We start from the raw sequence: 25,173 nt of genomic DNA, 5'->3' as shown, positions 1-25,173 counted from the left end.
CCGAATACAGGGCACGGCAAGACAGAGTGAGGAAGAGAGAAGGAGGGAGAGGACAGAGAGGACGCAGAACACCAGGTACAGGATACGGAACGCTCAGCTACATCTTTTTCACCTTTTTAAAAGCCCTGAAGAGTTCAAAGAGAGAGATTCCAAAATCCAAAGCTTAAAATCTTATCTTTAGAAACATAACAACAAAATAATATGATTCATCACTATTTGTCCAGTACATACATTTATGCCATGGTGGTTAGATGTGCGAAAATATAATATAAAAACTTTAACTGATTTCTTTACAGTATACAATCAAACTTTGCAGTGGTACCTTGATTTTCCAATCAAAATTCTTATTGTAAAATAAGTTACCAAGTCTAAGACTAAGACCTTGGTAAACATAAGTCACAAACAGTAGTCTAAACTCTGTCTTTCTATTTCTGCCAAAATATAGGAGTCAGACAGTTGTATTTAGACAGACATTTCACTAAGCATTAAAATAACAGAATAACATTATTAAAAGCTGTGAAAACCACAATTATTGTACCTGGCACTGTTCCCTCAATTTCACTGACAGATCAGCCCTGATCTTTGTGTTGAAGACAAAGTATTAAGGGGGCACACACAGGAACTAATATATGACTTATGGTGTAGCAGAAACAGACTACCTCACCAATGCCTACTTAATATCTTTGTGGTAATGATTAATATAACAAGTCTATGTAAAAGTAAAAGTTATATTCTATATTCTAACTGAGGTTACATGACCACGGGCCCATTTCCCGAGAGCCTTTTTAACACTGTGTCCTTCCACATTACACCTTCACAACTCTTACTTTTTCCGGGGATGTTTCACAGAGTATCCTTAGCTGAGGAATACTTTTATAAGGTTGGTCTGGACCACTCTTATCTTAACCCACTTTTTAGATTGGAGCTATTCATGTGGCAATGTCTTGATGTATGCACTAGCTGTAATGTAACACTAAGAAGGTATGCAATTAAATTAAAAAATGGTATGAAATTAACTGGCTGACTAGTTCATTTTTATTCACTTGCAAGTGATTTAAGTTTATTTTGATAGTATTTCTTGTTGACGTTCTAATCATAATCTTTATACACATCTCATGCATGCTCAAACCCTCTTTATACACATCTCATGCATGCTCAAACCCTCTTTATACACATCTCATGTATTCTCAAATCCTCTTTATACACATCTCATGCATGCTCAAACCTCCAAGAATGACAATCATGTATTCCAGAAACCTGGATTTATCCTCTTAAGGCATACACATAGGAAGGTTTCTCTTCGGGGAACTCTTAAGTGATGGTTTGGGAAACACTCGCAGTAAAATAAATAACTTCAGTAAGGTATTCCTTTTGAGGCTTTGTAAAACACTAACAGACATTGTAACTGGGAAATGCACCCACAGATAAATTGCCTTCATAGGACCTAAACTGCACATGAAGTCAAGTAGTAAAATAGGGGCTTAGAGAACTTCATGTTCAGCACTTTTTCTTTGTAGAACTTTTTAATCTGTTGACTTTGAACCGTTTACCCTCTTAACCACCAAATATCAGTTTTACAAAGTAGATAAATTAAACATAAATAGCTCAGGAAAGTGTCACTTCATCACCATGACAATGCCAAAGTCAATATAAAACAAGTCATGTTTTCTGTAAACATACACCAGACCAAAAAGGAAAAACTGATTCTCTATTCACTGGTACTGGAAGGTTGCACAGTTGCACAGTGGTTGTGCAACTGAAGTCAAATGAACAGTCTCTACAAAAAACACAAATAATAAGCAACATTTAACTACCCAACACAAAATCCCACAAGCAGATGGTCTGGAGATGAAAAGATCTCTTGCGCTCTGACCACTCGGGCACGCTGATGACGGATGAGTCCACTCACATGAGAGTATCCTCTTCACTTTCACTCACTTCACAAGTTATCAGCTCCAGTGCTAGGGAGAGGGTTCCTCTCGGACACTAAAGTATTTGGCAAGTAAAGTGCACGTGTCATTTGTCATTATATCATTAGGTCCGACCGTATACCAGGGAAGAAAAAAGCAACGCCTGATATAGTGCTGAGCTCAAAGCAAACAAAGCAAAGGCTTATGGGACTTCCTGGCAGCTCAAAAAGATATTCGTTTGGTTGAATAAACACAAACACATTTCTGTTTATTCAGCTGTGATTGTTAATGCCATACATCTAATCTTTTGTGTTATATCAACAACACAAATACACTCACATGCAGCACCTTGTTTCTTGTGAAAGTGAGAATCAAAAGAATCCCAGCGCAGTGTAAGACAGCGCTATTGTTGATACAGTGTTGCTATACAGGCTATGACCGAATCCTCTAGAACTCTCCTAGCCAAGTTTAGATCATGATTAATAGTCTTATTTTAAAAAGTGATTCCTGATGCTGTCCAGAAAATATTTGGACAATTACACACAATCCCCTTGGCCTATGCGATGAGTGCCCAGACAGATCCTAGCCAGCAGACTCACACACTGTCCAACGCACCCCATGTTTGTGAGTATTTTCTCTCTTTTGCATATGACTGCTGATGTGTGAGTTTAACCGTGTGAGTGAGTGGAGGTTGGAGATCCTCCTGGGAGAGGGATGGAGTCAGACTACTGGATTCCTTTCAGTGCCCCCTCACACCCCACAATATGATCAGCCTAGCGGCATTTTAACCATCCTTTCGTACATGGCCAACCAATCCCCTAGAAACTGGACACTGCACTTGACCAGTGAAACAGTGTGACCAAGGCTACTGTATAATGTATGTGGCTATATAACTTTGAGTGTGTCTACACATATATATGGCAGATGTAACATTGATTTGTCATTGTGTGTGTGTGTGTGTGTGTGTGTGTGTGTGTGTGTGTGTGTGTGTGTGTGTGTGTGTGTGTGTGTGTGTGTGTGAGTCCACATGAGATTGCATACATTGTGTCTTTTATGCACTGTGTAATTATTTGTCAAATTGGCTTATAAAAACAACTATTAATTTCAAACGTATTAGCTAATTAATTTTCATAATTAATAAAATGGCCAATTAATAAATAATTAATGTCAAGTCAAGTCAAAAGTCAGAAGTTTATTGTTTGTTTGTATTAACTAATATATTACTATTAACATACTATTAACAGTATAAACATACTGTATACTGTATTTCATCAATTATTTTAATTAGATATATTATTAATAGTTAGTAGATATAGCTGATTTACTTACATTAGTAATTGCAAATAAATACTCTTAGATATTTAACCTTAATTTCAGGGTTTATGGCAACTAAGTATGAGTCATTTTCTGACACCACCACTGCTGTTTAGTGATAATTGGTGTCGTAGGTTAGGATGGGAATATTGCTCAAAGAGCCCCCAGCAGCTCTCACATTCATTCATGTTTAGCCTCATGTGTGTAAAACTCACTTTCGCCCTCTCAAACAGTCACACACACCAAGCACAATGCTCACACACACTCTCACAACTCTAAACAATTGACACAAACAAAAGAAGTCAGAATACTTAAATGACAACTTGGTTCAATAAGTTAACAAGCCAACAAAACGTGTGCCATTTCAAAGACTAAATGAAAAGCACGCCAAGCCGCAATTAGACGACAATGTAGTAGTTGTAGCGCTGGCCAAGCATGAAACAGTGTATGAAATATTGCTACATCTCCAGTACCACGCAGGAGAAGTCTTAAATTGTTATTCCCGTCCAAGCAATCAATGGCATATTCACATCATATTTACAACACCACTCCAAGATATCAAATATACTTTGGACACAACACTCTCATATTGACAAATAATGACAAATGACAAATAATAGTAGGCTATACATACTGAATTGTAAGTGCATAACTCACACACAGTGCGTCTCTCTCACCTCCCACAGATGTCGTGTATTCCTCGCGGCTCCCGCCTGCACCTTCTCCAGCAGGAGGGGGACGCCCTGAAAGGGCCCGATCCAGGTGCCTTGTGGGATGCGCTGGGCTGCGCAGATGCCGTAGCCGAGGCCGGGCACCGTGCTGGTGCAGAGGCAGACTTCGCGCGGCAGGTCCCGCAGCCACTCAGGCACGTCTGGAGGGGGCACCGCGGAGGACGCGCTGCTGGTGCCCACCAAACGCCGCAGCGAGTGCAGGGGTCCATGCATGGGGCACTCTCCGTTACGGTTATCCGCACACATATCACAGCCTACAGTTACAACACACACAAGCACAATATGGACACACACACACACACACACACATACGGACAATGAGTAAAAACAGACACACATCAAACACAGAAAGAACCTGTATATACACACCACATAGCCTATACACAGACAATTACATAAACCATATTATATAAAAACACAGAATATAAGAAAATACAGACGTCATATGTATCATACGTAAATCAACATCAACGGACAAAAACATAAACACATGCACACAAACATACAAGTGACCATATCATACATATGGACAACCACACACACGCCATGCAAAGGGCACTCTGGTGCCAGTCAATTGGAAGCATCAACTTGGACAAGCAAGCCAATGCATGTCAACTCAACACATGCAAACAAGCTTAGGAGTGGCTATTTCAAGAGAGGTCTTCACATTTTATAACATTTAATTTTGTCTAAAAGGGTTTTGCTGACAAACTGCATTTTCTGACAGAAACTGTGTAGATAAAATATAGGGTGATTGATGAGGGTTCTATGTCCTAACAATCATAACAAGGTTGTGCATGGAAAAACTACAGACACACAACAGCACGCCCCCACACACGCACTCACGCAGACTCACTCACACACACACACACACACACACACACACACACACACACACACACATATCACAAGCATTTTTCATAGGCTCTCCTTTCATTTACTTTGGAATGAAAGACTTTCTGCAAAATCTTCTCCAAAAGTTCTGTAACAGTAGCCAGTAGTTTATTCAAGCATTAGAAAATGCAGCAACTGTGGGCTACCTTCAAGGAAATGTACACTGTGTTGTTACATTATCATTTATGATTAGGTACTTCTAATTTACTGTAGACAGAGAGCACACATTTCCTTGTCTCTTTGTGCTATTAGATTTCCTAGCATTATTATAATTTAAGTAGGTGATATGATCTGTGATATTACCTGTTTTGACGCAGTGTTATAGCCTACTACATACTAAATGGACTTTTAAGTTATCGTACTTTTTAGAATAGCCTGGTGTTCCTATTATGCGTTTGCGAAATGTTTAGGGTTTCAGATTTTAAGAGGGAAAGAATCTGTTGACGAATTTTCTTTGCACTCTGAAATTGAAAAAAAATGCATTTATGATGAAGAAAATTGAGAATTAAATCTAGAACCAACCTTTATCTCAAGATGGTTATTTCAGACTGCGTGGTATAAAATAAAAATTCCGTATGTCCCAAAGCGGCTGGAATTAAATGTTTCCCCGTGTTGTATTCGCACTTATAGGCCGCTTTATAAATGAGCGCCACCAGTTTGAAATATGGGAGAGAGAATGCCGAATGTAGATAAAGCAGTCTTACTGTCCCCCGGAGACTTCCATATACCATGTAGGGATGATGAATAGCGGCCGATGGGAGAGATCGATCTCTGATCCACACTCACTCCACTCTCTTCTACAAAACTATACAGCAATTAATTCTGGCTTGTCCCCCCATCCCTCATCTGCTTGTGGCATGTATCGACGGAGATTACTGCTGATGGGCCGTTTTATCACCTTAAATAAACACTCACCACCTTCTCAAACTTCGCTTTAATATATTGTGTTCTGGCTAGTGCTTGTTTGAAGTATGTAAATGTAGCCTCAACGACAAAATGCAAAACTAAAAGGCTGTAAACACAGAAACAACTACAGCCAACCCATTCCTGAGTTTATACTCCTCGATAATAAAGAAGGGTTGTTTGCTTCTGATAGACTAGACTGTCTGATCAAAACTGCTTGCATTAAAAATAACCAAAGTAACCTATTTTACCAAGACACGATGAGTGTTCCATTTCGGTGCAGACTGCCAAAAGGTAGCCTATTACTAGACTATGACAAATTAATAACAAATCTTTGTCTTAATAACTTTAATTAGCATATCTCCGTTTTGATTCATCATGTGTAAATTGGTATTTGAGCGACAATTCCCAGGCGTGAAACGACCTTAACTCCGCTACAAGCAGTCATAATTTGCATAATTAATTATTTGGGCAATATTAATTTTATTAGATGACATTTTACACTATTTAGTTGGTTAGAGGCAAAAATGTTTACAGCAATTAAGTACAATTTTATCCGTTTGGCCAATTTAATACGCATATAAAAGGAAGTAATACCCCCTTTAATTAAGGTTAACTGAATAACCCTGTCGATAATCCAGTCGGGAAGAACAGTTAATCTTTAAAGTGCGGCCACTGATGCGCACAAAGCAGCTGATGGACAGTTAAGAATGACCAATATCCACGATAATGTTTTTGTTTAATCTTAAGTGTTTACTACACTGAAAGATGTATGCCTGGATGTTCCAAATCATCTTTAAAAATAAGAATAAAACTAAAGAGTCAAATGTAAGTGTCATGTTAAAAAAAATACTGGTTGCATTTGCCTAGCCTATATTAATGACAGTAGGCTAGACTTCACATCAACTTCACTTCAAGTGCAGGATTACATAGGCTACTTTCTCTGTCTCTTGTGTGCGGTGGTTTTACAGATGTGTAAATGTAAATAAGTCTCTTTCCCCAAAATGCGCGCAATGCAGGCCTGGGCCTAAATGAAGTTATACATACGGTTTGTCTGGTCGCTGGTGTTATTGTTCAATGGAATTATTTCCATCCTCTGTTGTCCGTAGAGGTAGTAGTCTAACTCCTCCGAGGTCAGTTTGAACTTTGAGCTTTTGTCATTCTTGAAGTTCGACGAAAAGCAGAGTTCCTTGGATTGTGTGCTGCTATCTGACGTTACCAGGTCAGTGCACAAAGTTTGTCCAAAAAGTGCAATTTGTGGTACAGAGAGTTGCGTTAAACCTGCCAACGAAGACACTGCTGAGGGCGTACAAGAGGAGTGTGTGGACGTAGAGGACGAAGTGAGACCCGATGAGGACGATACAGAGATGAGGTTCGGCCGCTGTCGCAAGCTCTCCACCGGGATCGTGACACGCTCCGGTGGCTGGAGCTGCGCGAGGGCGCCGTTCTTCAGTTGTGCTTGAGGGAAGAGCTGCTGCCAGTGCTGAATGTAAGTTGGGTCCACTTTCAAAAAAGCAGAGCCGCTCGGGTCTCCGGGCTTCAACATTTCCAAGAGCAACTACACAAAAACACAAGAACCTCTCTGAGATTAGAATTATGTAAACACGTATTACACAATAACACTTTCCCCATTACTGGAGAGTTAGTAAACTGCGTCCCATGTTATTTATCATCCTAAAGTAGCGTTAGTCAGTGACGACAGACTAACTATTAAACTGAAAACTCTTATTGTAAACTCTTGCTTTCGCTGGTGAGCCAGGAGAAGGCAACATAGTTTCAGAAGGGTGGTGGACAGTGCGTTCATGGAGAGAGTTCATTTTGAATAGGGTAGTCTTTCATTCTGTGTCAATATCAAAGAATTAACTTAACTTACCCAATTAATCCAAAATGTGGTTTTGTCCAAAACGGCGAGTTCACACAGCTATTCTTCCATATACGCTGCTACACCATAGCCGAATTGCCCGCGTGCACTCTGCGCCCGTTACTTCCTATTCGCTGTGGCTAGAGCTCTCGGTCATGTCCTCTCTCTCCTGCCCCTCTCCTCCTCTGCGCGCTCGTGAGGCGGGAAAGGGGGGCACGTGGGTTTTACGCCAGTCTAAAGCACAAGGGACAGAGGACTTCATTTTGCCCCAAAAATGTATTTGACCATCTGTCTTTGCCAATTGTAACCTGAAGTCGTACACAATATCACTTTAAAGGTAGCCTGGATTTTACTAACAGTACCATGACGAACTGTTGAATTCTGATGTTATGCAGAGGACATTGTATTAGAACGCGAATGGCCTACTGAAGAAATTACTTGCCTAGACCTACCTCAAAAAATAAATGGCTAATAGCTATTTCATAGTTTAGTTGTTGAAAGAACATCTTTATTGAGGTGCCCGGCGTCGGCTATACACATTGCAAGGATACACTAAATGCATCATGGCAGTTTGGTGTCATGCTTGACCCATGGCTGTGATTGGCAAGTTTGGATTAAATTAGTTTATGCGGTGCCTTATTCCCTTTTATTTTACACAATTGAAAAACGGAAGTACTTAATTATTACGTGTTTGTCCTTCGCCCTGTGCCTTGGAGATTTGTGCACCAAATTGACTCTCTTTTTAGATAACCCTTCTCTTAGTATTGTTGCTGCAACTTGTTATCCTGCGTTTCCCACCCCCGCACTCAGACGCTTGAGAAAGTTACTGCTGTTTGGATAGTGTCTGTATATCTCAATGTAGGGCATTTTACACGGATCTGTCCAGAGGGGTGGCCAAGTGTTTTGACTGGCGTTCTTTTGACAAGGCCATTTGTCATCTCAAGCTCTCTGCAGATTGATAACGAACCAAAACACAAACATAATGGTCTGAAAATGAATTCGTGTCTCCAACTGCATTTCACTGCGAAGGAATGTGAATAATAACAGAGCATACTAGACGATTCTGATACGTTTTAATGTGATTTTTCTTCAGGGAATACAGGCCTCTTTAAAGCTGAAAAGTGTGTTTGGACAGGCTCAAGTGCACTTGACCAACTTTAGTCTAGTTCCTCTAATGTTTCTCTTTTTAAAAATGATGCCTTAAGCGTATGTCCCCGAAAGGGGTGAGAAGGAGTATTTCATGTAAATTCACGACACTAAAACGCTAGGAAATACTGGATTGCTGTCTAAATTTTAAAAAAGGATTTTCAGACAATTCTGAACAATCGTTTTTGTGGTGTATTCTGTGCGCAAATTCTTGTTTTACAGAGGTCAGTTAAAGTGCGCTGTCGTAGGCCTATCCCACAGAAAAATAGTCCACAGGCCTGCTTCGACTGAATTTAATCCTTATTTTGAGTTCAAAATCAATGCCCGTAGAGATGTGGTAAGGTATGCTACACGTTTTCAGATCAGCCTCTGTGGTTTAAATATACAATAATCTGACTGAATCACAACGCCATCATCACGGGGTGTATTGTGTTTTTTTATGCATTGATAAATGACTGGTCAAGTAAAGCACATAAGAGGTGGACTCTCAATCAATAAATTAACTGCAGAAATGTATCATTTTCTTTCCCTATAGAAAGAGGTTCATTATTGACCTTGAATGAAAAAAATATTAAGGAATGCGTATTTACATGATTCTGCCTGTTTCGAAGCGTCTGTATTTTGTCGCTTTAATTTACATAATGCACTCCGTTTGACATTCAATTAAAACGTTTACATTTCTCGTTAATTAATTCGCCTGAAAGACGAATGAATGCCCCCTGTGACAGAAGTCCGATAAAGAATTCAGCAACCTCTCCCCTCAAGTGTCTCCTATTATGGTTTTAAGGTCACTCGTTGGTGGGTGTATAATTCATTAATATAGACGTTTATTCAGATGGGACTTGGCTGACTCCGGTGATCCCCCCTTGTCTTAACACAATTTTTGCAGACAACTTAGGGTAATTGTTTATTAATACCCAGAACAACACAATTACCTAATATAACCTTGTTTTGCATTTACGTTTAGGCTACTTTCGAAATATATTCGCCAATAAACGTGTATTTGAGGCAGATGAATGAGCCGCTCTAATGGTTTGTTCATTAATGACCGCCACACTGACACCTGAACCTGCCAATATATTTTTCCTCCCTGTGTCAATCGAAACAGGCGAGCTAGAATTATTTACACTTTTGCAAGGTTAAGAGCCATCTTCAAAAAAAAGCCCCAGGGCTCATCTTACCGAAATTAACACAGTGATACATAAAATGTCTTATGTGATCGGTTTTTTTCTCATCCATAATTTCCCTATCGCTCCCCTGCTGTAAACTACTGGCCTAATTCTCAGAAGAAAATTGACTTATAGCACAGGCTACCTATTCACAACAAACCTATTGCCTTTAATCCAGTCTGTTGATTTCGATCAAAGCATTTATTCCAGCTTGCTGTTTCAACGTCCAGCTCCAAATCTCCGTGTAGTTCCGCTTCCATCAACAGTTAAACAACTTTTATGTGTTCATGCAGACTGCGATGAGTCTGAGTTGGAACGCGCATAATTAAGATCACCGTTCCTTCACAACCAAAGAGGGCGCAGTAAACCCAACTTCAGAGAGAGCGTGTGCCGCTGATGAGGATGGGGACTGACCCAAATGAAACGCAGTGACAAACTTACTAGTTATTTTGTGTCAGTAGCTTTTTTTTGTGAATACATTGTTAGGCTATTAATGAATTTCAATTTCAGCTCTATAGTTGAAAAACCCTCAGCTAAGCGGGTGGATTTCAGTATTAGCCTACGTATGCGTATGTGTAATGGTGTGTGTGCATACGTGCGTGCGTGTGTGTGTCAGAGAGAGAGAGAGAGAGAGAGAGAGAGAGAGAGAGAGGGAGAGCAGGAACGTAGCCTATGGCAATCATAAGTTATATGAGTGAATAACTTAGATAGTATTCAGGTAGTATGCTACACCTGACAAGAAAAGGCATTTCTCATAACTTTTTCATATTTGCTTTGAAACGAGATGGATTTTATGTCATGGAACTTGTTTGATGTGCGCCAATAGCCAAACTTGAATGATTTTCTGGAACTACTAAAATGTAGACATCAGTTATTGTTACTGTTACATACAGTATGTACAGTTATGGATATCTGATATGATGAGTCTCCAGCACAGCCTCAATAAGACATTAACCGGGAACCACACAGTGGCTTTTTAGAGGTGTTCATTTAAATAATAATAAAAAAGTAGACATATGCACTATTCTGGAACAAGACAATACAAATTTATTTGAACTTCTAACTGTCCACATACTGTATGAGGCAATTTAGTGCAAAGTCCATTACATTCACAAAAGAAAAATAATATATAAAATAATTAATCATAGTTAATCATGGAGATATTTTATTTTAAGCCACATAAAAAGTTGGCTAGTTGGCATAGTATTTGTGTGCAAAAAAAAGTTGTGTTGCGGCTTGTTAGAATTCTCTCTTCCAAGCCAGTGAGAGCCAAGATTATGATTGTCTAAACATATTGTTTATGTTGGTACAGTAACTTACGAGCATTGCACAACGGAATTCTTTTTTTCACAAATGCACATCTGAACATGGCAAAGACAAATGTGCAATTGCCACGACACTTCACCACCAGGTTCACTGGTCATCTGTTGTAACACAAAAGCAGCAGACTCTTCTCCAGCCTCTCTGCAGGGCCTGCCAGATGGTACTTCCACTGGTAGAAAGCATCATGGTTTTTTATTTGGTTGTTTGTTCCAGAGTAACACCTGCCCATGCCTTGTTGAGCCATGATGGGCAGTCATTTTTCACCGTCCATTTTTTGCCACAAAATCATAGTGCATTGTTTAAATAAGCACACACACACATACACACACACACACACACACACTGATGATGAACTTGCTTCATTGCTCTCCTTCTAATAGTAACTTTATGAGTCCACAGTTTACCCACTAAGCTCTTCTACAACCGATACTTTAAATAAGGCTGGCTTTCCTCATTTTTTTCATCCACTATTGTGTATCATGTATGTATTATATTTTATTACTGTATGAGTCTTCTGATCCTGATGTATGACCTCATCAGCCTGCACCCCCCCCAACACACACACACACACACACACACACACACACACACACACACCTACACACCTGACTGGCCTAAAGCAAATAGGCCCCCCATAAGCCATGTTTCTGAAGGTTTCCCTAAAAGGGAGTTTTCCACTTTCGATTGGCTTAGTGCTAGCTCTAGGGGCTCAGGCTCTGGCCTCAGTACAATTGTTTTGGCACTGTAAGTAAAATAACATTGTATTGTATTGTATTGAATTGAATTGAATTGAATTGAATTGAATTGAATTCAAGTGAGTACCTTTTTAGGGAACACTGATGGGCCTGAAAATCTAAAATTGCTATGTTCCATATTAGCCTGGCTCATGGTGCCTTCATGACACATTGGATATTCGTAAATCCACACCTCCGATGCAGGAAAAATGACTTGACCGCAAAGTCGGGTCAGGTTTTATGCTCGGAGACTCGTGCGGAAATCTTGTAGCCTTGTTAGCCGACTTGACATCCAAATCATGCTCTCCAATCACGGCGGCACAGTTCTAAAAATGTGTTCTCTGTAAAGACAACACAAAAATGCAATCATGTTACTGTGGGAATCCATATTTGTTTTCCGAGCTGATCTCATGAACACACTTTTTTGGGAAGATTTTTAAAGTCGAGTCTTCCGAGTTTACGGTTGTCATGAAGACAGTAAAATATTCCCCATTGTTGGATGTTTTCTAAGGGATTCACCGGATGTCAGGCATGAAGGACGTGTCCCTGACAAAGGCGTCACATGATTGGAAAGCCAGACACCATACTGACTGACTGCCTTGGGCTTGACGTCACTATAGATCAGTTTCTGTCCTCATCATCCCTGCGCCATGTTTCCAAAATGTTTGCTTTGTTTTCATCGGACAGGAAAAAGATACAGCATAGACCATTTCAAGAGTTTGCTTGATTTGCTTGCTGTGACCTTTGAACCTGTGGTAGTGATTTGTTCCATATTCCACTACCCAGGTATGAAGGGTCAATGTAACGTCCAGCCAAGACCAATAAGACTAATAACCTGCCAAATGAGAGCTGATCCCTGAACTCAGTAAGAGAGCCAGCTTGGTTGATGATGTGTCTTGCATCATGATGAGTCATCATAAACTGGGTCGTCAATGGGAATAAGAGATAATAATATAATATAATAGTTCATAATAATGATAGATGCCTAGGGGAAGCAATAGCCTACAGCACCTTGAGTTTACAATGTGGGCCTACGTATGATTGCTGGTTGAGGTTGGATTTATTGTATCTCTGGTAGATATCTGAAGACATGAATCTTACCATCTTCCCTTGTAGAACAGTGATGGGACGGCAGACAACTACGGCTCCTCTGCAGTTTTTACACATATGATGTGAACATTTCCATCAAGTATGAGTCTAAGTTAAAAGGACAGGTCCCAGTGGCTCTCTTCACCATGCGGAATAACTGCTTAAGTAATCTCAGCAGTATTAATGTTTCATATCGTACTTTTGCTCTGCGGTAGCAGAACAAGTCTTTATTACAAAACACATGCCTGATAGTGATGTCTCAAGTGAGAGAGAGAGAGAAAGAGAGAGAAAGATCGTCCTGGGGGAAGACATTGCTTGTTGTACGATGAATCCTGGAAGTTAAAGTTTGTAGGTAATGTCAAAGGATTTCTGGCCTGAATTCAGTGACAGAGTTTTACGAACACAATTGAATTTACAAATAATATTAGGCCCTGGTCAAATGTATTCATGATAATATTACCATGATGTTTAATCTGATGTATTTATTTCAGCCAGAGGCCTTAGTAGTGTACCAAAATCATGCCTAGGCTACATACACAAGCACAATTTGTTTGACTGCTGTCATATGCCCTTCAGGGTTATATTTCAGTTAGCCTTATATAAATCGAAATCCCTAGTAAAAATAATCATTTCTTTGCCAGTCATTCAAAGTTCAAATCTCAGGATATGGCAGCTTGCTCTAGCTAGTCTACAAGGGTCACGTGTGTTTCAGAACATTGGATAGCTCCATAAACAAGAGCGGGAGCTGACCTTTGTTCTGAAACAGGATGATGTTGGGTGTTGATATGCTAATACCACTATTTGTTTCTAGACAGCAGAACATCTATGACTGCTGTCCACCTCATTCAAATATAACCCTCAGCTGTGTAGCCAATGTCGAACTGTTTCATCAACTGTAAAGGGTGAAGATTTTCTCTCCACGTCATATTCACCAAAGACCCCACAGACTAGATACGCGTTACTGTTTTGTAACACTATACTCCGTCTAATATCATATGACTGGAGATCATAGGTTTTCTCATGAAGAGCGTTGTTAGTCTTGGAGGAGGGGTCTGAGATAGAGGAAGACCGGCCAAATCATTTTCAGATTTCACTTAGCCTACTGCGCAGCCGCTGACTGAGAGCTGCTGCAGATGCAATGTGCGAAATGGAGCGCCGGATATTACCATTTATGTTTTTATTCATGACGGCATTGGTGGGACATGCCATCGGTTCGAAATCCAGAGCTGGGCCCAAGGTAACAGACAAGGTAAGCATTTTATCGTCTGAAGGTTTCTTAGCGACTGAAGTGACAATCTAAAGAGGAAGGTTGCTATCCATCCTCTCTCTCTCTCTCTCTCTCTCTCTTTCTCTCTCTCTCTCTCTCTCTCCTCATGCGCACATACAATCAAACATGCATGCATGCATTGCACAGTGTCTAGAGTTCATGGTCTAATGCGTGTATGCACAAAACAGTAGCATCCTTAGGGCCGTTGAATATGAACCGGCCATGCATGTGTAACAGCGATGCAGTATTCTGCTGCGTGTGGGGGATGGGGTACGATGAATGAATGAATGCATGAATGTTCAAAGTACACAAACTTAAGATATGTTTAGGGTTTTGTTCCAGACTATGTGGGGAACAGTTAATCTTTTCAGGAATTAGCTCCGTTGACTTAAATTATTATATAGGTATATTATATCAAGTTCAAATAAATGAAAGATCCATTTAAGGCCATCAGATAATGCACTTACTTACTAAAATGTAACCCAACTTACACCATACAATGTATCATATTGTATACATTCTAAGTAGGCTGCTAAGTACTGCTGACAGGTGTTTCTTAATCTCCCAGGTCTTTTTTGACATCACAGTTGGAGGACATGAGGTTGGCAGGATTGTGATTGGTTTATTTGGCGAGGTTGTACCACAGACAGTGGATAATTTTGTCGCTTTGGCTACAGGAGAGGTATGATACAGCAAGCATGCCACGACAGGCATACAGGCATGGAATCACACGTACACATGTACACATAACTATATACATGCAGCCTACATATACCCACACACGCACACACACACACACACACACACAATTCTCAGAATTCTTCAGTGACATCGAAATAATATTATTTATTATTATATAAATATATTAAATATTATTTGTGATGTACTTATTTTTCGTTTTGTAGAAAGGATACGGCTACAAAGGGAGCAAGTTTCACAGAGTCATTAAAGACTTCTTGATTCAAGGAGGCGACTTCACCAATGGAGATGGAACTGGAGGTAAGTATGAAGAGGCATCATTACTGTGATCACAGATTATTGCCATGTTAATTTCTTAACCCTCTACTGCACACATTATTATGCAATTATTACTGTGATCACAGATTATTGCCATGTTAATTTCTTAACCCTCTACTGCACACATTATTATGCAATTATTACTGTGATCACAGATTATTGCCATGTTAATTTCTTAACCCTCTACTGCACACATTATTATGCAATTATTACTGTGATCACAGATTATTGCCATGTTAATTTCTTAACCCTCTACTGCACACATTATTATGCAATCATGGAAACAAAATGTACAGTGTTTTTTAACATATAAAATGGACTCAAATTAACATATTTATAATTTTTTTTATTATTATTATTTTTTAGGGGGTACTTTTGGGTACGTTGCCATTTGGCAACATTGTGCGACAATGGAGCAGCCTAATGTATTGTCTCCCAAAATTGCAGGAATTTCATAAATGATTACAGACCCCTCTTTTAGAAATTATATTGTTTTATTATTAAAATGTTAAAATGTTATCAAGAGCTTTATCAAAATTATATCATTATATCATCTTTATCATTCATTATTTTAATAACACCATTTAGAAAACATCTGATGCAAATTCATAAGAACTGTTGTCAAATGGTAAGAGGTAGTAACAGGTATAGCTACATCATAACAGCAAATACATTCACAAAGCATGCACACATTCACATTACATGTGTAAGAATCACTTGAAATCTATTCCAGGTTTGTGTATCAAACATATAACAACACAAATATTTTTAATGTGTTGTTTACAACACACAAAACAACAAACAAACAAAACAACAGCAGCATTCACAAAACATCTGATGCCAACTGTTGTCAAAATGTAACAAATGTAATGTTGAACAAATGTACAAATGTAACAATGTAACAAAATGTAGTATTAGATAGATATTTATAACATGGAAAACACATTTAAAAAGCATTATGTACATTTACACTGAAAAAACCCAGCACTCTACCCAAAGCAGCACTCTACCCAGAGCAGCACTCTACCCAGCACTCTACCCAGAGCAGTACCCAGAGCAGCACTCTACCCAGAGCAGTACCCAGAGCAGCACTCTACCCAGAGCAGCAATCTATCCAGAGCAGCACTCTTCCCAGAGCAGCACTCTACCCAGAGCAGCACTCTACCTAGAGCAGCACTAGAGCAGCCCTCTACCCTGAGCAGCACTCTACCCTGAACAGCACTCTGCCCAGACTCCCAGAGCAGCAGCTCTGCCCAGAGCAGCAGAGCAGCCCTCTACCCAGAGCAGCACTCTACCCAGAGCAGCACTCTACCCAGAGCAGCACTCTACCTAGAGCAGCACTAGAGCAGCCCTCTACCCTGAGCAGCACTCTACCCTGAACAGCACTCTACCCAGACTCTACCCAGAGCAGCACTCTACCCAGAGCAGCACTCTACCTAGAGCAGCACTAGAGCAGCCCTCTGCCCAGAGCAGCACTCCCTGAACAGCACTCTGCCCAGAGCAGCACTCTACCCAGAGCAGCACTCTACCCTGCAGCAGTACTCTACCCAGCAGCAGCACTCTACCCAGAATAGCACCTCTACCCAGCACTCTACCCAGAGCAGCACTCTGCCCAGAGCAGCAGACTCTACCCAGCAGCATTCCCAGCATACCCAGAGCAGCATTCTACCCAGCACTCTACCCAGAGCAGCACTCTACCGGTGGGGCACCTTTCCATTTAAGTCACAGCAGGGATGGTTCGCCTCTTTTTGCCACTTCAGGTTCTTGATCTTTTCCACATGAGGTGGTGCCTCCTCCTGAACTTCAACTGAAATACATGAAAAGAGGCAAAAGATGATACACTGTAACCTTTTTTACCCTAGTGTGCATGAACAATTGGCATTTCAAATGAAATACTAGATACAGCTCCTATCAAATATAGAATGGTAGAACATGTGCGTGTGTGTGTGTGTGTGTGTGTGTGTGTGTGTCTGTTTGTCTGAATGGGGACTGCACAATGACATTTCAGCCCTTCTCTTAGCCTTGCCATAGAATACTGCTGTGTTCATTTTCTAAACAAAATAAGTGTATATTTTACTATTAAACTTTATAAAAATAAACAAAAAACATAAATAAATGAGCAAAATACAACCATCCAACTATATCAGTCCACCTATACATCTAAATGTCTCATTCAAACAAAGCTACTCTGCTTTTGCATTAGCATGAGCAAATATGGTTCCACTACCGCACAATGTTGCCATATGGCAACATAACTATTTTATTGAATAAAAAGGTAATAATCCTATCAAAACAATGTGACAATGATTAAAAAAAGATAAGAACTTACCCCAGATGCATGAAGTTATTTTTAAATTCTGCAGAAATATGAAATATTGAGGAAAATCTTCACATATTCAGGAGCACTTCTGCAGCGACTGTAGTCATCAAAAGTGTGGGGAAAGACTGACAGTACAAGGCATCATAGTGTCATGTGATGTAATCAAAGCATATCATTGGTTGCCACCAGATTCTACCATGAATTTAAGACCAATCATAGCTCATGTTTATTTTCAAATTTAAAGAAATGGTAAAAGAAAGGGTATGTTGCCATATGGCAACACCGTTAACTGCAAGTATAAGTAAGTAAGTAAGAAATTTGGTCTCTGCATTTATCCCAATCCGTGAATTAGTGAAACACACTCAGCACACAGTGAACACACAGTGAGGTGAAGCACACACTAATCCCGGCGCAGTGAGCTGCCTGCAGCGGTGCTCGGGGAGCAGTGAGGGGTTAGGTGCCTTGCTCAAGGGCACTTCGCACTTCGTAGGCCGTGGCCTACTGGTTGGGGTTTGAACCAGCAACCCTCTGGATACAAGTCCAAAGCGCTAACCAGTAGGCCACGGCTGCCCCAAGTTGTTTGCTTTATAGATATAGTCCTTCATTATTATCCCATACAGCTTTTTGCAAATTCAGCTAATTGCTTCAGTCCATGAGCTGTCTGTATGTGTGCTCACAAAAAATCATCATGCACAGTTCTAGTGTTTTCTATGCCAAGAACGTTTGTCAACATGTGGTTGTATGTTTGTTGTGTTTATCTCATCAACTTGTTTTTTTCGCTCCTGTGACATCAACTGAACTCGACCTGCAGGTAGGAGTACCTATGGCGGCACGTTTCCTGATGAGAACTTCAAGCTGAAGCACCTGGGTTCTGGCTGGGTCAGCATGGCCAATGCAGGTCCCGACACCAACGGCTCCCAGTTCTTCATCACCTCGGCCCGTGCACCGTGGCTGGATGGGAAGCACGTGGTCTTTGGGAAGGTGCTGGAGGGCATGGTGAGGAACGCACTAGAACTCACATTCTTATTCACCAGAATTCACTACATATAATTATTAGAAAAAGATTTACATCCAATGCTAGTATGAGCAGTGTGAGCTAAATTTGTTCAGTTCAGTTTGTGGTTTGACGTATCAGGGGAAATGGCGAAAGTTAAATTAGATTACGTTCCTTGACCATTAACCCATTTAAGCCCAAATTTTTCCCAGACATGCAAATATGCAAATCATGTGTTATTAGCAACCCTTTGAAGTAATCAATAATTTTTTTTTTTTTTAAATGTAGAAAAGTAGATAAAAAATTGAGTTTTATTATTGGTCACAATTGTGACCGGTGGGATAATATGCGTATACTCAATTAAAGGTTGCTCAAATTGCTTTTTTGTTAAAATAAAGGTATTCTGACAGGACTTTTCAAACTGATATGAACACTGAGACCAATGGCAATAATAAATATGATATGTAAACACTGTTCATTTATCAGGCTCGTTAAAATAGAACCCTGAATGTGTATGTCTGTGCGTGCGTGTGTGTCTGCATGTAGTTGTGAGATATATATACGTGCACATACACAATATGCACACTAACTCTCACATGCAGATACACACACAGACCATATACAGACATACACATTCAGGGTTCTATTTTAACGAGCCGAAGCTCGTTAAACAACACACAGACACAAACACACACACAGATATACACACTCACACACACAGATACACACTCACACACACACACACAAATACACACACACACACACACACACACACACACAGATATACACTCACACACACAGATATACACACTCAGACATACACACTCACACATACACACACACACATATATTATATATATATATATATATATATATATATATATATATATATATATATATATATATATATATATATACAGCGGGGAAAATAAGTATTGAACACGTCAACATTTTTTTTCAGTAAGTATACTTCCAGTGAGGCTATTCGCAGGAAATTTTCACCAGACATTAGTATTAACTTAGGTAATCCACACATATATAAAAATCCAAACATTAACGTCTAAAAGTAGAGTTATGAGTAAAAAAGTGGAATGGCACAGGGAAAAAGTATTGAACACACTAAGAAAAAGCAGTACACAAAGGCAAGGAACAAACTGGAATCTATAAGTAGTTAGAGAAATTATCCCTCCTATCTGTGCAAATTTATATTAGCTGGGTTAGTACATACTGGTAGGCTATAAAAAGGTTTTTTGTTACCAAGGTGTCACACAAGAAATATTTCATGATAAAGGGTAAAAGCAAAGAGCTCTCCCAAGACTTTTGCAACCTTATTGTTGCAAAACATATCAATGGGACTGGTTACAGATGTACTTCAAAACTTCAGAATCATTCAGCGAGCAGTATTGTAGCCATTATTTGCAAGTGGAAGGAACATCACTGCATCATCAACTGGCCATGCACAGGATCTCCTTGCAAGATTTCTGACCAGGAAGTCAGAAGAGTAGCCCAAGAGCCAAGGACCACTCGGAGAAAGCTCCAGAAAGACTTAGAGGCAGCAGGTACAATTGTTACAGAGAAAATCATAGGTAATGCACACAACCGCCATGGCCTCTATGCACGCTCATCTCGCATGACTCTATTGCTGAAGAAAAAACATGTCAAAGCTCGTTGAAAGTTTGCTACACAACATTTGTACAATCCTATGAAATACTGAGAGAATGTATCCTGGTCAGGCAAGAGCAAAATGTAACTTTTCAGATGTCATACTACACACCATATTTGGCACTGTGCATCACCCTAAAAATACCCTACCAACAGTGAGGTTTGGAGGTGGTGGCATCATGGTGTGGGCTGTTTTTCATCTCATGATACTAGCAGACTTCATACAATTGAAGGAATGATGAATGGAGTCATTTTGTTCCGGGAATTTTGTTTTGTTCTTTTGTTTTGTTCAAAATGACTCTATGGAGTCATTTTGTTCCGGAAATTTTGTTTTGTTCTTTACATCCACCAGGATGATGAGGATGAGACATGGCTAGACCTTCCAGCAGGACAATGATCCAAACCATTCAGCAAAGGAAACTCTCAATTGGTTTCAGAGAAAGGAAATCAAGGCCCTGACTTCAATCCAATTGAACAGTTTTGGAAGTTAACTAAAGATCAGGATTCACAAGAATCTGGAATCTTCAATATTAAAGGACTATCTGTTTAAAAGAATAGGCCAAACTCACACCAGAATACTGTGACTGATTAGTTTCATCATACAGGAAATGCCTTGAAGCTGTCATTACAAATAAAGGCTTTTCTAAAAAGTATTTCAAAAATTTCAGCAGGCGTGTTCAATACTTTTTTCCTGTGTCATTTCACTTTATTAGACATAACTCTACCAATGGACTTTAATGTTTGGATTTTTTTATATGGGTGGATTATCTGAGTTAATACTAATGTCCGGTGAAAATTGGAAGTATACTTACTGAAAAAAATGTTGACGTGTTCAATCCTTATTTTCCCCGCTGTATATATATATATGTGTGTTTGTGTGTGTGTGTGTGTATCTGCAGGTGGGTGTGTGAGAACAGCAGGCAAAGTGTATGTCGCGTGCAATGTGAAGTCCCTTTGAGTGTGTATGTCTGTGTGTGTGTGTGTTTGTGTGTCTGTGTGTGTGTGAGTGTGTATGTCTGTGTGTGTGTCTGAGTGTGTGAGTGTATATCTGTGTGTGTGTGTGTGTATTTGTGTGAGTGTGTACGTCTGTGTGTGTGTTTGTGTGTGTGTGTGTGTGTGTGTATGTGAGTGTGTGTGTGTATGTCTGTGTGTGTGAATATGTGTATGTGTGTGTATGTGTGTGTGTGTGTGTGTATGTGTGTGAATATGTGTGTGTGTGTGTATGTCTGTGAGTGTGTGTGTGAATATGTGTATGTGTATGAGTGTATGTCTGTGAGTGTGTATATCTGTGTATGTGTGTGTGAGTATGTATGTGTGTATGTATCTGTGTGTGTGTATGTCTCTGTATGTGTGTATGTATGAGTATGTGTATGTGTGTGTGTTTGTAGGTGTAGAAGTATGTGTGCATCTAGATACAACATTCTATCCCACCGGTCACTTTTGTGACCGTTAACATGTTTACTCATTCTGCAAACACACCAAAGACATTTGAATAATTATAAATGTATATATCATAACTAGACACCTTAAAGACCATGTGTACAAAAAATATTTGTCCTATATTTATTTTAACATACTTTAAAAACCTTTTATTTGGGAGCTGTGAGGCAGTCATCCTCTTCTCAAGGTGCAACCAGGAAGTAAACAGCTCTGGTCATGTGACAATTTACTCAAAACATTTGACACTGCACACATTTCATTGAAACACTCTATTGTTTCAATATTTACTGAAAGAGTATTGGGATATTCCCCAGTTACAGTTTTAGAGGCTTATAAGTAATTTTTTTTTTTCGGTCACAATTGTGACCGATGGGGTGAAATGGGTTAAACTATAGCAGTACATGTAGTTTCAAGTAGTGTGTGTAGCATAGCATAGCATAATGTATAGCACTATTTTTGTTTGATGAAATTTATTAGTCTCATATGATGTACTCTAAATACATTATTTATTCAAATATTATTTGAATTTCATACACATCGTTATGGTCTGTTTCTAGCCTGTGGTACACACCATAGAACTTCAGGACACAAACGATCGGAACCTCCCCTATACTGAGTGTGTGATTGTGAACAGTGGGAAGATTGAAGTCAAAGAGCCTTTTGTGGTTGAGGTAGAAGGTTGGTAACCCTGAGGTTTCATCTGAGCTCTTCTGCACAATACATATTTGATGAGACAATGTGTTTATGTTTGAATTATTTACAAATATGAGCTGTGAAATGAACTGGTCTAGTCAGTCCAATTTTTTAGATCATCTTGTCAGATGTAAATAATAGTCTAATATTTCTGTTGTTGTCTTTGTTGCTGTTGTTCTTATCATTTTTCTCATAATTTACATTTTATAGGACTTATTTAAAGGTGATCTAAGCGATATTACGCAGTTTCTAAGCTAAAACATTTTTTGTCACATACAGCAAACATCACCTCACCATCCGCTAGCGGCCTGTCCCCTGAATACACTGTAAAAACTCAGCCCAGGCTCCAAAAACGGCAACAAAACAGCCTGGTGCAGCCTGGACTATGAAACATAAACTGTTTCAGCCAATCACCGACACGCGTGCGAGATGCGCGTTCAGGAGAGTTTCAGTTGCACAGGAGGGAGGGGGAGGGAGAGGCAAGCTACGTTATCCAATATCACTTAGAGCACCTTTAAGATGTCATAAATTGTCAGTAAATGATGTCAAATGTCAGACTAAATGACTAACTATTACATCTATATACTATAGTAACATAATCACCAGTAGTAATACTATTAGTAACAAGGACCTCAGCTGAAAACGGATGCTGTCAATGCCAATCCCATAGCATATTGCACATTATTTGGCTCGGTCCTGTTCTGTAGCTTACTGACCTTGGGGAGGTGAGTGGAGAATTATTGTTTACATGAGAAGTATGATTAATACTGAAAGCAAATGTAGGGGAATAGTCTTCTGACAGAAGACAAATATCATGGCAAGGTGTACACAGGGCCTAATAAACTGCATGTGGGCAGTTGATTTGCTCATTCTGAGTGAAGTCATCATGGCATGATGGAAGTCTTCCTTTAACTGGAATCTTAATGAAAACAAACAAGTTAGAAGAGCAATCTGTGCAGATCACCAGCACACCGTTGATGTATGAGACAGTACAGATGTACTTCATGTATACTGTATTTAGGCTTGAATAGACATGTTGCTCTGTGGACAACTTCCATGTGGATGGTGAAACATGATGTCTATAGCAGTCATGAGCCTGATGCACGTGATGCTCTCTTTTCCTCTTTAGTTATTATTGCCAAACGGATGTCAGTGCCAAACGCAGATGAGCAGCTGCAACATTTCTTCAGCACTTTATAATTCTCAAAAAAAAAAAAAAATCCTAAAAGAAATCCTTAACTTCTGCACATTTAAAGTAGCTAATTAAAGCAAAATGTAGTACGATCTTCAGGGGTGTGGGAAGTGTGTAGCCACTCCATAGCCAGGGCTATGTCTGTAGCTGGATCAATTTTATTATCTTAGTTGCTCTGTTACTTGAAATGTTATGTATCACCTTAAAAGCTCATCTTTAGAGTTAAAAAGCAAGTAAGATGTTTTTGTCTAAACCTAACAAGCTAACCAACTAACAGCCAAGAGTCTTGCCTTTAAAACACCTGCAACAGCACAGCTGTTACTAACTGATGTCTTCCCGTGATACATGATGAGAATGCTGTAACAGTTGTACCTGTATTTCTGCAGTGTTTTTGTACCCTACCTGCATATTGTGACTTCAAATGATGCAGATTTAAAACATGTCCATGGCACTGATTATATTAGATCAGATAGCAACTTCAAAAGTATGCAGTGCTGCAGTTCTAAATGTAGGTGTAGATTCTTGATAAAGACAGTCACTTAGAACTTTTGTCATGCACCAACTCTACTGCCTATGCAAAAGCTGAGCTCCTGACTGGTCAAAACACATACTGTACTTGAAATCTTGGCACTCACACAGTGGTGTTTAATGTGGGCTAGACACAGATTCATTGCCAATTTAAATGTGTGAGCTTGATATTTTTAACGACACCTCACATTGTAATTATTAAGTATATTTTCTTGCATTCATGTATGCAGTCTGAATAATGTCCATTGTTAGATGTTGTTTACTCAGCTGGTAATCTGAAGAATATTCAATAATCTTGCGGTTTTGTCTTTTGGGCTTTAGTTGGCAATATGTCCACAAGCAAAACAGTCTTTAGTCATTGAGGAGCATGGGTCTGTTAGAGTCAAGCGTTTCCACACCTTCTTTGAGTTATAATCAATATTAATAATATCAGTGTACAATATCAGTGTTCTGAGATGGTGTCATATCAAGTCATATCAAGTTTTTCCAAAATAATTGTTAAATCACCAGTAGAGATGAGCAATAGGTCACATTAATGTGCAACAAATGTCACATTGTCACAATGACACATCATTTATTGTTATACATGTTTATTGTTTATTTATGTTTTTCAGCAATAATACGTGTTTGGTCTGTTTATTGTATGTGCTGTAATTTCCTTTGTGTTTTTTTCATGTCACTGAATGAAACATTGAAACACAGTGGACAAATGTTATTCATGTTTACTTTTTATTAAAGAGTTTTTATTTCATAACAAGATCACGCTGTCCCTGTTTTGTTTTTGCAGCTCTGACTGAGTTGATGTACTAGTTCTAATGGTCAGACACCGATAATAATATAGATTTCATATTGGTATGACACTTGTGTCAGAGAACTTGACTTTAATTCTCAAGGTCTACAGTCGCACTGGCACAGCTGCTAAGATTCTGGTTAAAGATCTTGGTTTGTGAAAATATTAAAAGCCGGGTATATTTTTATGTTGGGCT

The 25,173-nt window shown here is 39.4% G+C and overlaps 2 protein-coding genes across 3 annotated transcripts in view; one reads left to right on the top strand and one right to left on the bottom strand.

Annotated features, from left to right (window-relative positions):
* Positions 1-7,772, bottom strand: part of prdm6 (PR domain containing 6) — a 36,610-nt gene extending 28,838 nt beyond the window's left edge. For both annotated transcript variants that reach the window (XM_048243742.1, XM_048243743.1), the window contains exons 1-3: positions 7,626-7,772; positions 6,800-7,310; positions 3,902-4,209 (exon numbers count right to left, since the gene is read on the bottom strand). In XM_048243742.1, coding sequence (XP_048099699.1) covers positions 3,902-4,209; positions 6,800-7,298 — 807 coding nt within the window. In that variant the 5' untranslated portion in view covers positions 7,299-7,310; positions 7,626-7,772. The remainder of the gene's footprint in view (positions 1-3,901; positions 4,210-6,799; positions 7,311-7,625) is intronic.
* A 6,414-nt stretch (positions 7,773-14,186) lies between these two features.
* LOC125295110 (peptidyl-prolyl cis-trans isomerase C) lies at positions 14,187-24,946 on the top strand. The gene is made up of 6 exons (XM_048244273.1): positions 14,187-14,323; positions 14,910-15,023; positions 15,247-15,340; positions 18,490-18,674; positions 22,332-22,452; positions 23,597-24,946. Exons 1-6 carry the CDS (start codon positions 14,213-14,215, stop codon positions 23,665-23,667), a joined length of 696 nt encoding a protein of 231 aa, XP_048100230.1. The 5' UTR covers positions 14,187-14,212; the 3' UTR covers positions 23,668-24,946.
* Positions 24,947-25,173: the final 227 nt, after the last annotated feature.

The sequence above is a fragment of the Alosa alosa genome, chromosome 5 (assembly GCF_017589495.1).
Source record: "Alosa alosa isolate M-15738 ecotype Scorff River chromosome 5, AALO_Geno_1.1, whole genome shotgun sequence".
NCBI lineage: Eukaryota > Metazoa > Chordata > Actinopteri > Clupeiformes > Clupeidae > Alosa > Alosa alosa.
This window is presented reverse-complemented; position numbering and strand designations above follow the sequence as displayed.

Excerpts from the sequence above, each read along its gene's own strand:
- LOC125295110 (XM_048244273.1), top strand. The coding sequence starts at position 14,213 with ATGTGCGAAATGGAGCGCCGGATATTACCATTTATGTTTTTATTCATG. Across the intron at positions 18,675-22,331 it reads GGAAGGTGCTGGAGGGCATG|CCTGTGGTACACACCATAGA; the intron begins GTGAGGAACGCA and ends GTCTGTTTCTAG. Across the intron at positions 22,453-23,596 it reads TTTTGTGGTTGAGGTAGAAG|TTATTATTGCCAAACGGATG; the intron begins GTTGGTAACCCT and ends TTTCCTCTTTAG.